Source organism: Phaseolus vulgaris, chromosome 5 (assembly GCF_000499845.2).
Source record: "Phaseolus vulgaris cultivar G19833 chromosome 5, P. vulgaris v2.0, whole genome shotgun sequence".
NCBI lineage: Eukaryota > Viridiplantae > Streptophyta > Magnoliopsida > Fabales > Fabaceae > Phaseolus > Phaseolus vulgaris.
In genome coordinates, this window is record NC_023755.2 from 5,046,573 (window position 1) to 5,061,452 (window position 14,880).

The 14,880-nt window shown below is 27.3% G+C and overlaps 1 protein-coding gene across 3 annotated transcripts; it reads left to right on the forward strand.

Annotated features, from left to right (window-relative positions):
- Nucleotides 1–8,584: 8,584 nt before the first annotated feature.
- On the forward strand, nt 8,585–13,892 carry LOC137834960 (protein ACCELERATED CELL DEATH 6-like). Of its 3 annotated transcripts, XM_068643232.1 has the most exons (8): nt 8,585–8,746; nt 8,842–9,570; nt 9,806–9,877; nt 10,357–10,467; nt 11,340–11,881; nt 12,184–12,665; nt 12,772–12,808; nt 13,593–13,892. In XM_068643232.1, exons 2-8 carry the CDS (start codon nt 8,883–8,885, stop codon nt 13,599–13,601), a joined length of 1,941 nt encoding a protein of 646 aa, XP_068499333.1. In that variant the 5' UTR covers nt 8,585–8,746; nt 8,842–8,882; the 3' UTR covers nt 13,602–13,892. The 3 variants fall into 3 exon arrangements, with proteins under 3 accessions (XP_068499333.1, XP_068499331.1, XP_068499332.1); XM_068643230.1 differs by having other exon boundaries at nt 8,587–8,746; nt 12,184–12,808; XM_068643231.1 differs by having other exon boundaries at nt 8,587–8,746; nt 8,857–9,570; nt 12,184–12,808.
- The last annotated feature ends 988 nt before the right edge of the window (nt 13,893–14,880 follow it).

The window sequence follows — 14,880 nt, forward strand, 5'->3', positions numbered from 1 at the left end:
TTAACATTATTATTAATATTATTATTAACATTATTATTAATATTATTATTAACATTATTATTAATATTATTAATATTATTATTAATATTATTAGTATTAATATTCAAATTATTATTAATATTTATTAATATTATTAGTATTAATATTCATATTATTAATATTAATATTATATTCATATTATCAATATTATATTCATATTATTAATATTAATTTTGATATAAATATACATTTAGATATTTATTGTGTGTGTATAGTAGTTTTATTTGACTTGAGTAATATTACTTTTATCCGGATATAGATAGATAGAGAGAAAAAGGAAGAAATTATATAATATTAATATAACTTTAATACTATAAATACATATATATTGATTAATATATTTCTTTATTTAATCATTAATTTTTTAAAACTCATGGTTAAATTTAAATTTACTTTCATATTATATATATATATATATATATATATATTAATATAAAATTATTTGATATCTTATTTTCAAATATAGGTTATTATAGGTAGTTGTGAAGTTTTTGTTAGATGGCTATATAGGTGCTTGTATCTTACACTTCTTTTCTGATTGGAGATTCTTGTATAAGGATTGAAATATCCTTAAAATGTTTTGTTTAATTTTTTTATTCTTTGTCGATAAAAAAAATCTTATTTTCAAATATTTACTTACATAGATTAAAATTGATATAATGTATAATTTTTAAAATATTTTAAATTATAAATTATTTAATCACTTTGTCATTATGATTTATATTATATATTAGTAGAAAGGGTTATTTAGTAACAACCTTTTACATAGATTTATGGAATAATTAATATAGTTTAAACTATAATGATATGCTAACTAGTAATCTGTATTAGAGATTTAATTAATAGTTAATGTAAAAGTCATCATTTTATGTTAAAAGATAATATTGTTTGTTGACAATATTCTTTACTATAACACACAAGTAAAACCAACTACCTATAATGAACTTAATTAAGTCAATATGATCGTAAAATAATAATTAATATGATAGTTGATTTTAATGTAATAGGTAATATGATGACTATGAGTATGACATATATTAAATTTGATTCATACTAATAGATAATATAATAAATTATGTTTAGATTCAAGTAGATTATAGATAAATTAAATGTGATTCATATGTTAATATTGTTAGTATCATTAATATTGTTAGTATTATTAATATTATTAATATTGTTAGTATTGTTAGTATTGTTAGTATTATTAGTATTGTTAGTATTGTTAGTATTGTTAGTATTGTTAGTATTATTAATATTATTAATGTTGTTAGTATTATTAATATTATTAATGTTGTTAGTATTATTAATATTATTAATGTTGTTAGTATTATTAATATTATTAATGTTGTTAGTATTATTAATATTATTAATGTTGTTAGTATTATTAATATTATTAATGTTGTTAGTATTATTAATATTATTAATGTTGTTAGTATTATTAATATTATTAATGTTGTTAGTATTATTAATAATAATAAGTAATAAGTATAATAAAAATCATAATAAAACTAAAGAATTTGCTTGGTGTAGTGGTTAAATTTTATTTGGTTGCTGAAGGAACCTGGCTTCGAATCTCATTCACTGTTAATTTTATTTTATGGTGCTAATATTTACATACGGAAAAAATCCGTATGTAATGTTGATTTTACATACGAATTTTGATCCGTATGTAATAATTCGCGTTTTTCTTGTAGTGAGACCTTGGAATTGAAAGAAAGTGGATAGGTTCTTCTCGAAAAAAACTAAGGTTGTAGAATGCAAGGTATAAGGTCTATCAGATTAAAGATGTTTGATGACAAGGAGATGTTGTAGTAAGGTATGAGATATGTTCCTGAGGTGAAGATGAATGTTTTGTCCATTAGCATGTTTAATCAAATTGGTTTCATAACCAAGATCGAACAATGGGTGATAAAGATTATAAGGGGAGATTCTACAATTGTTAGGGGAAGAAAAAGAATGACATGTACATCCTAGATGGTTCAACAATGATCCTGCATGCATCTAAATTTAGTGAGACGATGCAAGATAAAATAAAGTTGTGGTATATGAGGATGAGACACGTAAGTGAGAAAGGGTATGGTTGTAGAAGCATAACCTACTAGGAGGTGATAAGATGGAGGGGCTAGAGTTTTATGATAACCATGTACTAGGAAAGTCTCATAAATTGAAATTTCAAACTAGTAAGCATGTGTACAATATACCTTTTGAGTATGTTCAGGCAAATTTGTAGGATCCAATGAGAGATCGGACTCATGGTGAAGGGTCTTATTTCCTAAATATAATAGATGATTACTTAAGGAAGATGTGGATCTCTAGCATAAAAGGTAAGACTAAAACTTTTCAGATTTTTATGGAGTGAAATACTATGTTGAGTAATCAGTAGGGGACCAACTTGAAGGTGTTGAGGACAAATAATTTGTTGGAGTTTGATGTATGTTGATAGAGGTTTGATTGCCTAAGACCTTCTAAAGAGAAGCTTCAAACACAATCATCTACTTGATAAACATAAGTCCATCATTTGCTATGAATTATAGTTATTTTATCAATAAATATTTAAAAGTGTTTGTATTTTAATATAAAATATAATTGAATTTTGACACTTATGATCTTTACATTTGTTAATGCTACTAGACCGTACATCGGACGATTGTCTACCGACGTTCTAGTTTTTTAATTTGTGTTACAGTTTTTATTAATTCTCATTCCCTCTCCTCTTGCTAACTTGTAACTGAAAGATGGATTTTATTTTTAAGATAGGACGCAACTGAACAATTATATCAATTGTTTAATGCATTGATACTAACACCACAAAAATGATAGTGTAGATGTGATCACTTTCGATTTTATAAGAATCTTACTGTTTTCACTTCAGAAAAGTAAATAAGAATAAATATTAAAGAACAAGAGAGGGTACTTAGGTTAAAAACGAATATTTGCTTCTTTTTACATCTCCTACACCAAGAAAGGAAAATGCAAGTTTTATACTTCATTCAGTGATTTTATACGCACCCTTTAACACACAAGGTCGTTGAAAGGCTACGTGGTTTTGGCACTTTTTCAATTCTTTAATTGAGGCACAAGAGGAGTACAACTTGTGCAAATCTCACAAGCAAAAAATAAAGGGACGAGTATCCTATTCCCTATAGTTTATGATGCCATGGGCTACCTCTTTGGCAAAAATAAAAAGCATAGCACTCAGTTCAAGCCACGATAAAGGAAGAGGTGGAAGATTCTTAAATTAGAAAATTTATATGGTACCCCCTTCAATTTAAGTGTTTCAAGATTCTTGTTGAGAAACACTTTTTGTCCCTCTCTTTATATATCCACACTCATTCAACCAAACATAACTGTAGCTCATATCAATGAGTTTATTAATGAATTATGTTTATAAAAAATTAAAATTTCATTGTATTTAAAAGAAACAACGTATTCACATAAAAGATAATTAAAAAGTTTAGCGATGAATGAAAAGTTTGAAAGTTAAGGAAATTATGTTTTGCATTTTATGTAGAGACTGATTTAATGCTTGGAATATTTTAATGGACAAATCATTATTTAGTTTTCTCTCATGGTCATGTTCGAATGTGAAAATAAAAGAAGTTAAAATTAGTGTATATTTCCTAAGTTTAATTATTTTCGTAGTCAATAAAGTATAAAGTATGTTTACGTTATCACTTAAGTCGTGTGATATTTTAATTTTGATTTAAAATAATTGACAAATTACACTTTTAATTTTTAAAATTTATTATTTTTGAAATTGAAAGAGTACCTACATAATTAATATTCCAAGAGGAAAAAAGTCATTGTTCTGTGTTTTCTTCCAATACATTCCATGGTGTTTGTTACACAATAACGCACCATCTTATAAAATTAATTTTTAGTTTAGAATAAAAGTAATTTACTTGAGAGTAAGTTAGTACCAAAATAAAGACAAATTATATACCTTTTTGTGATTTTTCTCCTGGTTTTGACGCAAGTTACTTAGTTGGTAAGTTGAAATTTGAAGTTAACCTTCATAAGTTAAATATAATTTTTATATTTAATGAAGTTGTTGTTTTATGCATATGAGAGTATTGATAGCGTTGGAATCGAAAAAGAGTTAAAAAAGACGGAATGTCATATCCATAGAGATTGATGGAAAAATTTTAATATTTAATTTAAATATTTCAAAATATTAATTGCTTTTTGTATTTGAGTAACCAATCCCATTTTCTCCCATTAATTAGTTTCCGGATTGAATGCACTCCTTTTTATAACTATGTTGATAAAATCAATGTCTTTCTTTCAAATGAAGACGTTTAGAATGCTCTTATAAGTATATAGCTTATCAAGGTAAGATTTTTAAAGTATATTATTATATATGTGTATGTACTATTTTATTATGTTATTGGCTAAAGTATAAAGTTTCATTATTCAGTGTTACCTTCTTATTCTTATGTTTTTTTTATTTAGATAAAAAAGTATGTTCAAAATTGTATTGATGGTAAATGTACAACTCATTATGTTATTGTATAATATTTTGTCCAATATATTGTTTTCAATTATTATACAAAATTTTGGTACCAATATACAATAAACATAGTTATTATCTTTTTACATTCTGAACATAAAAAAGATCTATTCTTTTGCATTTAAGGTTTATTAAATAAGGCTCTTAAATATTGTTTGAACATCTTCAATTGGCAAAGACAATCATTATCAACTTTACATAGTAATTCTAATATGTAGGTAAATAAATGTGTAACATCACTATGAATTTTATCCATAAACAAAGACAAATAACAATATTTTCTTCTTCACAAGTTAAGTAATGAAATTATAATTTTTGAAATCCAAGATTCAAATATTAAATATGTAATTATGTATTAAGTCTTATGTGGCTACAAGAACAAATATTTTAACAGGAGTTTATTTTTACATTATCCAGGGTTTAAATCCCTATTAAGTCATTTACCTAAAGTTGCAGTTTTTCCCGCTAAACTATTCCTGAGGGAACATGTTCCCTAGAATTTTTTTAAACCTCAAGAATGTTAAGTACCATGTCTTTTTGAACCCTTGTTAAATACCATGTCTTTTAGAACCCCTGTTAAATACCATGGATTTAAGAACCTCCGTAAAATATCATGGGTTTCAAAACCTCCGTAAAATATTATGGGTTTCAAAACCTCCGTTAAATACAATGGGTTTCAAAACCTTCGTAAAATACTATGAGTTTCAAAATTTCTGTAAAATAACTTGTCATTTGAGATAACCTTCAATCTCATTTTCTACCATCTTTAACGATACTCCTAACTTCTCTCTTCCACCGCAGACACACTCTCTCCGGTACAGGCTCAATGACCGTCGACGGTAGTCCTAGTAAGCAATCACAATTCAGCCACACTTATGTTTATTATATCTAAGGAGAAGAAACACTAAATAAGGCACTATCTTCTTCTTACTCCAATAGTTCTTCTTCTATCACCTTACTGTCTCAACTTGGGTCACAAGCCATTGCTACCTAACTCGACAACAACTGGTGTTTATTACTATTTTATATATCCTAAATAATTGCATTATTTGTCAGATGTCGACTTCAAAGTCATGTGTGTTCTTGAAAAAATATTACAAGAACATATTACAAGGAGAAATTAACTTTATTACTTTTCACTTTCACAGTGAATTAATTGTTATATGCATTTTAAAATAAAGGCCTTAATTTAAAATATTTCAAGATTATGATAATTAAATATTAACAATTATAACTAAAACTAAAATTGCACATAAAATATACGCACATCAAAAGGTAAAACAAAAATAGTTAGGTTTTTTTATATATATCCTAAATAATTGCATTATTTGTCAGATGTCGACTTCAAAGTCATGTGTGTTCTTGAAAAAATATTACAAGAACATATTGCAAAGAGAAATTAACTTTATTACTTTTCACTTTCACAGTGAATTAATTGTTATATGCATTTTAAAATAAAGGCCTTAATTTAAAATATTTCAAGATTATGATAATTAAATATTAACAATTATAACTAAAACTAAAATTGCACATAAAATATACGCACATCAAAAGGTAAAACAAAAATAGTTAGGTTTTTTTAAGTATGAGCTCGTAACAAAAAAAATAGTAATTATATAAACCAGCTACCATCAATCATAAGAAATATGCAAATACGGTTGAAATACTTATTATTCAAGATTAGTTGTTCAAATACTTATTATTCAAGGTTATTTTGTTGAGTTTTTAAAATAATTTTTTGAAACATTTGAAAACTTATTTGTAATGTAAAGTTACACTTTCAAAATTTTAGAGAATTTAGTTATAAAATATATTAAAATTATATAATTTTTAATTATTTATTTATAAATAGATTTAATTATATTTATTTATTGAATTTTGAAAATTTTGGAGTGTTTCATTGAGGTTATACAATAAATCTTTAGAATTCAACTAAGGTTAAAATAATCATCGTTATTTTGTCGAGATTTTAGAATAAATCTTTGAAACTTAACAAAGATTAAAAAAACTTCCGTTAATTTGTTGAGGTTGTAGAATAAACCTTTGGGACTTACTGAAAGTTAAAAAAACCTTTGTTATTTTTCTAAGGTTTTAGAATAAATCTTTGGAATTTAACGAAGGTTAAAAAAACTTCCATTATTTTTCCGAGGTTTTAGAATAAACTTTCAGGATTTAATGAAGGTTAAAAAAACTTTCGTTACTTTGCTGAACTATTAAAATGAACCTTTGAAAATTTAAAGAAGGTTAAAAAAACCTTCGTTATTTTGTTGAGATTTTAGAATAAACCTTTGAAATTTAACGAAGGTTAAAAAAACCTCCGTTATTTTGCTGAGATTTTAGAATAATCTTTGAAACTTAACAAAAATTAAAAAACCTCCATTAATTAAATCAATTCCTAAAATTATATTAATCTCAGTTAAATAATCTCCTCTAAAACTCTTTTTTTCTGGTAGGGTGGAAAATATAAATTTTCATTTAAAAAAAATCAAGATTAAATGTGATTTTTCTTATAAAAAAATTGGCTAACTTATGATATAGTAAACTTATATAACTTTCTGTAAGAAGGATTTGAGTCTTTTTTGTGTTGATTATATATATATTATATATATATAAAAGTTTATTATACTAATAAAGATAATTAGTATATACAATTTTATAATATTATTTTATTACTTACTTTATAATATTTTTATTGTTATTTTAATTTGAATATGATATATAATTTTTTTTAATATGATAAAAAATTTATTTTTATTTATAAATATTAAGTTATTTTTCACATGTCACTATTTCAGGCCACCACAAGGGGCTGATTAATCTGATGCACTCCACCCGAATGGGGCTTTGATAACAGTTAGGGTAAGGGGATCTCTTGATTGAATATTTCATATTCGATTTTTGAACTCAAGATTGTAGATTTTGGAACTAGAGAACCAGGATTTCAGAGTTCTAGTCGATTCAATTTCAGAACTATCAAGTTGGATTTTAACATCAGAACTCCTCATGATTTTGATTTCTATTAGGGATTCGATCTGGACAATGACTTTCAATTTCGGAACAAAGTTTAGATTTCGATTTGGGCAATGAATTTGAGAACAAGGTTGGATTTCGATTTCAGGATGAGTTTCGATTTCATAATGGAATTCGATTTTACATACTAGGGTTCATGACTTTGTGTTTTGAAACGTACGAAGCTTTAAACTAAAGATTGGTTGTATGAACCTGGTTAGGGTAGCAAGTGTTGACTGATGGGTAGTTTGCTATTCATTTCTTTTGAGATTTGTATTAAAGGTTGTAGAGTCTATATGGTCAGGTATTGAGTAGATTGACTTTGGCTATTTTGTATATAAGGGTTGAAACATCCTTGAAATATCTGTATAAGGGTTGGGATATCCTAAAGTGTCCTATTTTATTTTATTTATTCTTTGTTGATAAAAAAAAACTTCTTTCACATATATGGAAAACACTTAATTTATTTTAATTCTGTATCTAATACTTTAGATACATATATAATCATATATAATTATTATCGCTTCATGAGACCTTACATACCAAAATAAATATCTATTTACATATTGAAATAAATTTGTATATATATGTAACGATTATTTTACAAACTAATCTGATATGTAAATAAATATTTTTTTAATGATATGAGACTTTTCTTAAAAAAGAAAAATTGGCTAACTTATGATATAGTAAACTTATATAGCTGTGCATTAAAGATTTGAGTAATTTTTGTGTTAATTATGATATATAGAAGTTTATTCTACAAATAAAAATAATTAATATATACAATTTTATAATATTTTTTATTAATTACTACATAATATTTTTATTATTATTTTAATTTGAATATAATATATAAAATTAGTCTTTTTTTAATATGATATAAAATTTATTTTTATTAATAAATATTAAACTCGTTATCAAAAACTAGTTTCTTAAAACACTATCAAAGTATCTTTATCTTTCAGGTGGGTCACCCTAGATGGCATTGAGGAGGACACTTGACTTTAACTGGCAGGTCGGTGACCTAGCTAATTGCGAGACAGCTAATGCTTATTCCTGTTCCATAGATATGCACTTCACTCATGAGGATTCTAGAAAAGCTATTTGTGTATGTTACATTACAGTTACTGCTAAAACCTTTGAGCTTTGAAGAGAGGGAAGGTTCTAGTGTAGTGGAATAAGAAGGTACTTTAGAAGTTGAGAATTTTCTGTCTTGTGCATATTTTGATTTATTTATTTTAATTATTCTTTAAAATGGATACATTGATGTTTGTGTGTAGTTTTGGTATTTTTAGAGACAGAAAAAGAAGTAGGTGGAAGCATGGTGGATTTTCCCGGTGAAGAGGAGATAAGTATGAAGAATGATGACTTGGAGAATAACTACAAGGAAGGAGAACAGGCTTCAAGGAATGTGATTGAAGAAAACAGAATTGAAAGCTCAGAAGAAGACAGTGATGAAGTTAAGGCACATGGTTGGTGTTTGTTGCCAAAGAGAACATACGATGCAATAAAACAAAATAAGGCTGAATCATGGAGAGAAATACATGACCAGAGTTTAAAGCAAGAGAGCCCTAAGGGGAACACGGTGCTGCATATAGCAGCTCTGTATGGAAATGATAGGTGTGTGGAAAGAATACTTGAAATTGGTGGAGCAGAGCTTTTGACAGCAAAAAATAGAAATGGTGACACCCCACTGCATGTTGCTGCAAGAGCTGGCAAGGTCTCTACTCTTCACAACTTGGTGGCTGCACTTGTAGATCAGCAATCCAGATGGGCAATCCTTACAACCAACAACCTAAGAAACACTTTGTTTCACGAGGCCTTGTTGAATGGTCACAAAGATGTAATGAAGATTCTAGATTCTTCACCAGGCTTCAGGGAGTGTTGGATTGAGGAAGATGTGTTTCTTGGGACAAACAAAGAAGGCAAATCAGTTTTGCACTTGGCATTTGAGAAAGGGTACGAGGACATTGTTGATGATGTATTGACAAGAGTAGTTCCAGTTCTAGGTACAAAGTTGCTACATTCCTTTCAACTTCCTCCTACTACTTATTTTCTCTAATTTAAGGAACTTTTTAATAAGCCTTTTCGAAAGAAAATAAAATGATCTTGTTTTTTAATTTTCTTATATTTTTCAAATCTCACTCTCTCCAATTTTTTTTATCCAAATCTAAACTTATATTTATTGTCCTATTTATATATTATTTTTAAAATTATCTTATTGACTTTATGGTTGCATTACAGAGAATTATTTCCGTGTACGCGACGAGAAATATAAAACCGTTGTATACGACAACCCATTTGAAAATTGGAAAGGTAAGAACACTATGGAAACAATAAAAGTGTGGAAACGGTAGTTCAAATTTGCCCACACCTTTTGGAGGTATATGCATTTACAGACAATTTTTTTTATAAGTTCCTTTTAAAAAAAATAGTTTAAAATTAAATTAATTAGGGTAAATATGATTTTTTTAATAAAAGTTTTATAGAATTTTTTATTATGATTTTGATGGTGATATAAACACTCTGCATTTTGCATGTCAGATGAAAAATTGTTATAATAATTTTATTATGACTGTAATATATAAATTGTCAATGTATAAAATATTTGTTATAATATGTTTAGACAGTTTTTTTTATCATAGTTATGAAAGTGTTATCTAATCATAAAATGTTATGTATAGTAAGTTTTTTATTGTTATAATATTTACTTAAGTTATGATAAGAAGGTTTTGAATTGGTGGGTTAGTGTAAAAGCTTTTACACTCTTGACTGAAAAAAACATACAACTTCAGCCTCAGCCGATCTGGATATTAAAATGCGAAAAACTAGAAGCATCAGGACCTTCTTACAAAATGACCGAGCTCAAACACCACTCATTGTGGCAATCTTGAAACAAAACAAAGGTATTTTTTTTTCTATAATTATAAATTTTCTCTTATCATTCACTAATTAATTTATTAACAGAATGGTAACTATTGGAGATCTGAACACTATCTCTCTACTTCCTTTTTTGTAGATGGAGTAATCAAATTTTAATAAAATATTAACAGGGATGATCTTGAATTATTTGATCATTTTCAATTTTAGGTATATATACAGGTTTTTAATTAGATGACTCAACTTTTAGCTGTCTATTAATTGGACATTTTGTTTAACTGTTATTACGATTGTAAACATCTACTTCTGATAGAGAATAACACGTTGAAAACGAGGACCATTTAAAAGTGAGAATCTTCATTACATATATGTAAAACATGTCAATATCATATTTATAGACTATTTAGATATTTGTATTTATAGACTATTTAGATATTTGTAGTTATAGACTATTTAGATATTTGTAGTTACTTTTCTGTAAGAAAATTAGACTGAAATACTTAATTAACAATAAATACAAGTTTAAAGACTCAATTAGATTGCAATTTATTTTAAAAGGAAAAATTAAATTCTTTCATTTTCAAAATTTTGTACTTATCAAGTGAATATATTTATTTATTATAAAGAAAATCTTCATTACAAAAAGTTTCAAAAATATGGTGAAAGAAAAGAGAAAATTTTGTATGCTATGTTACTTTTTATTTCCTTTAGAAAATCATCAAATAGGATGAGCTCATGAGAAGATATAAAATGTAACTGGTTAATTTGTTTTGTTAGCAATATTTATTTATTGGACATGTTTTTATTTTCAATATTTCTTTTTTTCTTTGAATAATTCATGTATTCGATATTGTCAGTGAGATTCTACTTGTGATTGGTTATTCATAAAATATGGCAGGTATTTTAGAGAAAATAGTAAAGAAAAAGAAAGAATGGATTCATAAAAAGGATACGATAGGAAGAAATGCTCTTCACTATGCGGCATCTATAGGTTACCTACATGGTGTTGAGTACTTGCTTCAAAATTGTCATACCTGCAATATGGAAAGAGACAAGGATGGCATTTTTCCTCTTCATCTGGCTTCTGCATTTGGACATATAAAAGTGCTAAAGAAATTGCTTGAAAACTGTCCAGATCCCAGAGAAATAGTTGATAACAAAGGTCGAAATATTGTACACATTGCAGCTATAATGGGAGAGTTTAATGTGGTAAGGTACTTCTTGCAAGATGCAAATAATGAAGTTAAAGATATGATAAATGGTAAGGATTGTGATGGAAACACTCCGTTGCATTTGGCTGCCTCACACTATCGTCCAAAAATTGTGCAAGCCTTGACATGGGACACAAGAGTGGATCTCCATTGCCTTAACAACAACAACCAAACAGCTCTCGATGCTTTTGAGCAATTTAAACAAGAAAATAATCCACCGTTCCCACAGGTAAGTATATATAAAATATTGTGCTTACTCAAAATTCCAATATTTAAATATGCTTTTTTAGTTTATAGTGATTACTACGAGAATATATGTTCAATTGAGTTCTTAATTGATCAAAGTTCATCACAGATGATTATGTTCAAGGAAGGACTTTTGTGTTATTTCTCATTTTCCCTCACTTTTTCTTTCTTTCTTAATTTGTGGTAAACTCCATGCACAAAAAATAGCAGCATTATCAATGCTCTCCTTACACACTTAGACTACTTATGTCTTGTTGAATTTGTAACACAAACTTGTATATGCAGCGGCTAACATGGTGTCAACTAAAATCTGCTGGTATACAAAATGCTAAAAGAGGGTCATACTCTATCAAGATCCCTCGTCCTCGCAAACCAGAAGCCAAAAAGATGGATTTTTATAAAGACAGAATCGACACTCTTATGGTGGTTTCAACCCTTATAACTACAGTAGCATTTGCCGCAGGTTTTACTTTGCCTGGTGGAAATAATAGTTCTAATCCAGGACAACAAGGCATGTCTGTTATGCTGAATCACATGTTGTTTAAACCATTTATTTTTTGCATCACAACATCCATGTATGGTGGCATTAGTGTTACTATCATACTCATTTGGGCTCAATTGGGAGATATAACTTTGGCTCTTTTGGCCCTTAAGGTGGCAATACCCCTTTTAGGAATAACTCTTGCAACGCTATCAATGGCATTCTTGGCTGGTGTCCACCTGGTTATAAGCGATCTTAGTTGGCTGGCTACTACTATTTTGATTTTGTGTGTGATCTTCATTCTCATGCTTTTGTTACTGTACACTCTTCTCTGGTTCCCCATGGATTCAAGCAACATAATAATGCGAAACATTTATTTCTATCCTTTTCAGTTTCTCACATGGTTATATGAAAAAGATTCAACTCAAGGTAAGTAATTTCAGATACACTATACTAAAGTCTTTACATCTTTGTGGATTTATTTCCTTTTTTATACTTTTTGAGATCGAGATTGAATTTCGTTTTCATGTGCATCTTAGAGTTGTGTATCTTTTATAATTACATGTTACTATTCATCATTTTCATGTGCAACATTTGGCTTTATGAGTTGTAAAATCCATTATCAATGTTTTATAATCAAGTATGTCATAAAATTACTCTCTGAAAGGATTTTGTACGCATTTATATCTTTAGAATAGAAATAAACAATAAATGTAACTAAATATTAATAAATATTAAGTCTTGTGTGGTGACAATGTAAATTTTTTACCAATTAAAAGGATTTTTCTTCTTTGTTAGTCCCTATATTCCTATATTTTTTATCCTGTAGCAAAAATGTTGATTCTTCTTGTTTTATAAAAAGTATACTAGTAGCATGTTTTTTTTTTTCATATAATGAGTTTAATGATTTATTGAGTTTCACAATGAATATGAGATTCCTTAATTCATGTTCAAAATGAATGAAGTTTTTTATGTGCCATATTATCGATTTAATAAGTTTACAACAAATTGTTATAAGAAGGTGCCATAAAATTATGTTGGTGTGATGAAGCTTACTCCTATGATTCATTTTTCTTTGAATGATTTTCTTTATGTTTTCAAAAGGAAGGACATGAATGATTACATTATAGTTATTATTAGTTGGATAACTCTGTTCTTGGAATTTATACTTCACTATTAGTTTTTATTGATTATATGTGCTAACTTTTTTCAGATGAGATGAAAGGGCCCTCTATTGACTAGATCAATATCTCAAGCTATGAGCTATAAGTTTGGTGCATGTTAACTTGTTATCCAATAGTATGATATTACCAAATGTTAAAGGACCTAATAAGACATTCAAGTTAGTTGATATCATTTAGCTATGTCTATATGTGTTTGTAAGGCCAACATATTTTGATGAAAACATGTAATTTTACATAAACTATTGGCCACCTGTCTACTTGAGATTCTATATTAGTTTGGTTGTGTATGTATTATTTGGGTAACATGATAATATATATACCTTTCTAAAGTGATTTGCTTTTCTTATGTTCATTAAGTCTGATTTTTCTTTTATCAGCAAACAAGTTATATAAAACAAAATGAGCTAAAAGGTGTACTCCAAATCTTATACACAAAATTTCAATGCTGAATATAGTATATTATAGCCAGATTTTCCTACAAAGACCCTTCCAACCCCATTTTGGTGATAATTAACATTCATTTCACCAAGCCTAATTATAAAATTAGACATCATAAAATCGTTATCCACAAAAAGAAAACAAAACAAAAGTGTTTTGTATTGCATTTTGAAGCATGCACATCCCCTTGTTGCACCATGTCCCTCATTCAACAAGTGTTTGAAAAGCTTGTTTATGAAGTGTTTGAACGAAGAAGTATGAATTGTGAAAAGTGAACTGTGTTGAACACAATTCAAAAAGATACCCAACCAACTTTGGAGTCATGTTTTAACTGATAAATATACATAACTAATTTATGGTCAACATGATTTAGAGATAGTGAAGTATTTAACAAGCCTTTAATTAGTTACTAGGATGGAGTTGACTAAGACTCATATTCATTGTAGTAAGCATCATACGTTTAAAAGGAGAAAAGTGGAAAAGTACATTGAGCTCCTTAAAGAAAAGCGTGTACATAAAGAAAAAAAATCCTTACCATTATAGTATATGCTTTCATGTAAACTTTATCCTCAACATTACAAGCCTTGGTCTAATAAATTTAGTGACACTACACAAAATTGTGTAAACAATGACGATTTTAATATGACGGTTATTAAAAACTGCCATAATTAGTTATATAATTCGACACTTTAATAATTGTCACATTTTGTATTAAAAATATGACATTTATAATTGTCATTCTATAAAATAGATCATTATTCCCTTTTGCATTTTCATTTCCTTCTTCCTCCACTCTACCTAAAGATTTTCGAAAGGATAATTTTGAGCCTCCTCGATTTCATCCCAAAGACAAAGATCTTTTTTCCAATAAGTCTAAAG

Coding starts and splice junctions, on each gene's coding strand:
- LOC137834960 (XM_068643230.1), top strand. CDS start 8,883: ATGGTGGATTTTCCCGGTGAAGAGGAGATAAGTATGAAGAATGATGAC. Junction 9,878..10,356: donor CCCATTTGAAAATTGGAAAG/GTAAGAACACTA, acceptor ATACAACTTCAG/CCTCAGCCGATCTGGATATT. Junction 11,882..12,183: donor ATAATCCACCGTTCCCACAG/GTAAGTATATAT, acceptor TTGTATATGCAG/CGGCTAACATGGTGTCAACT.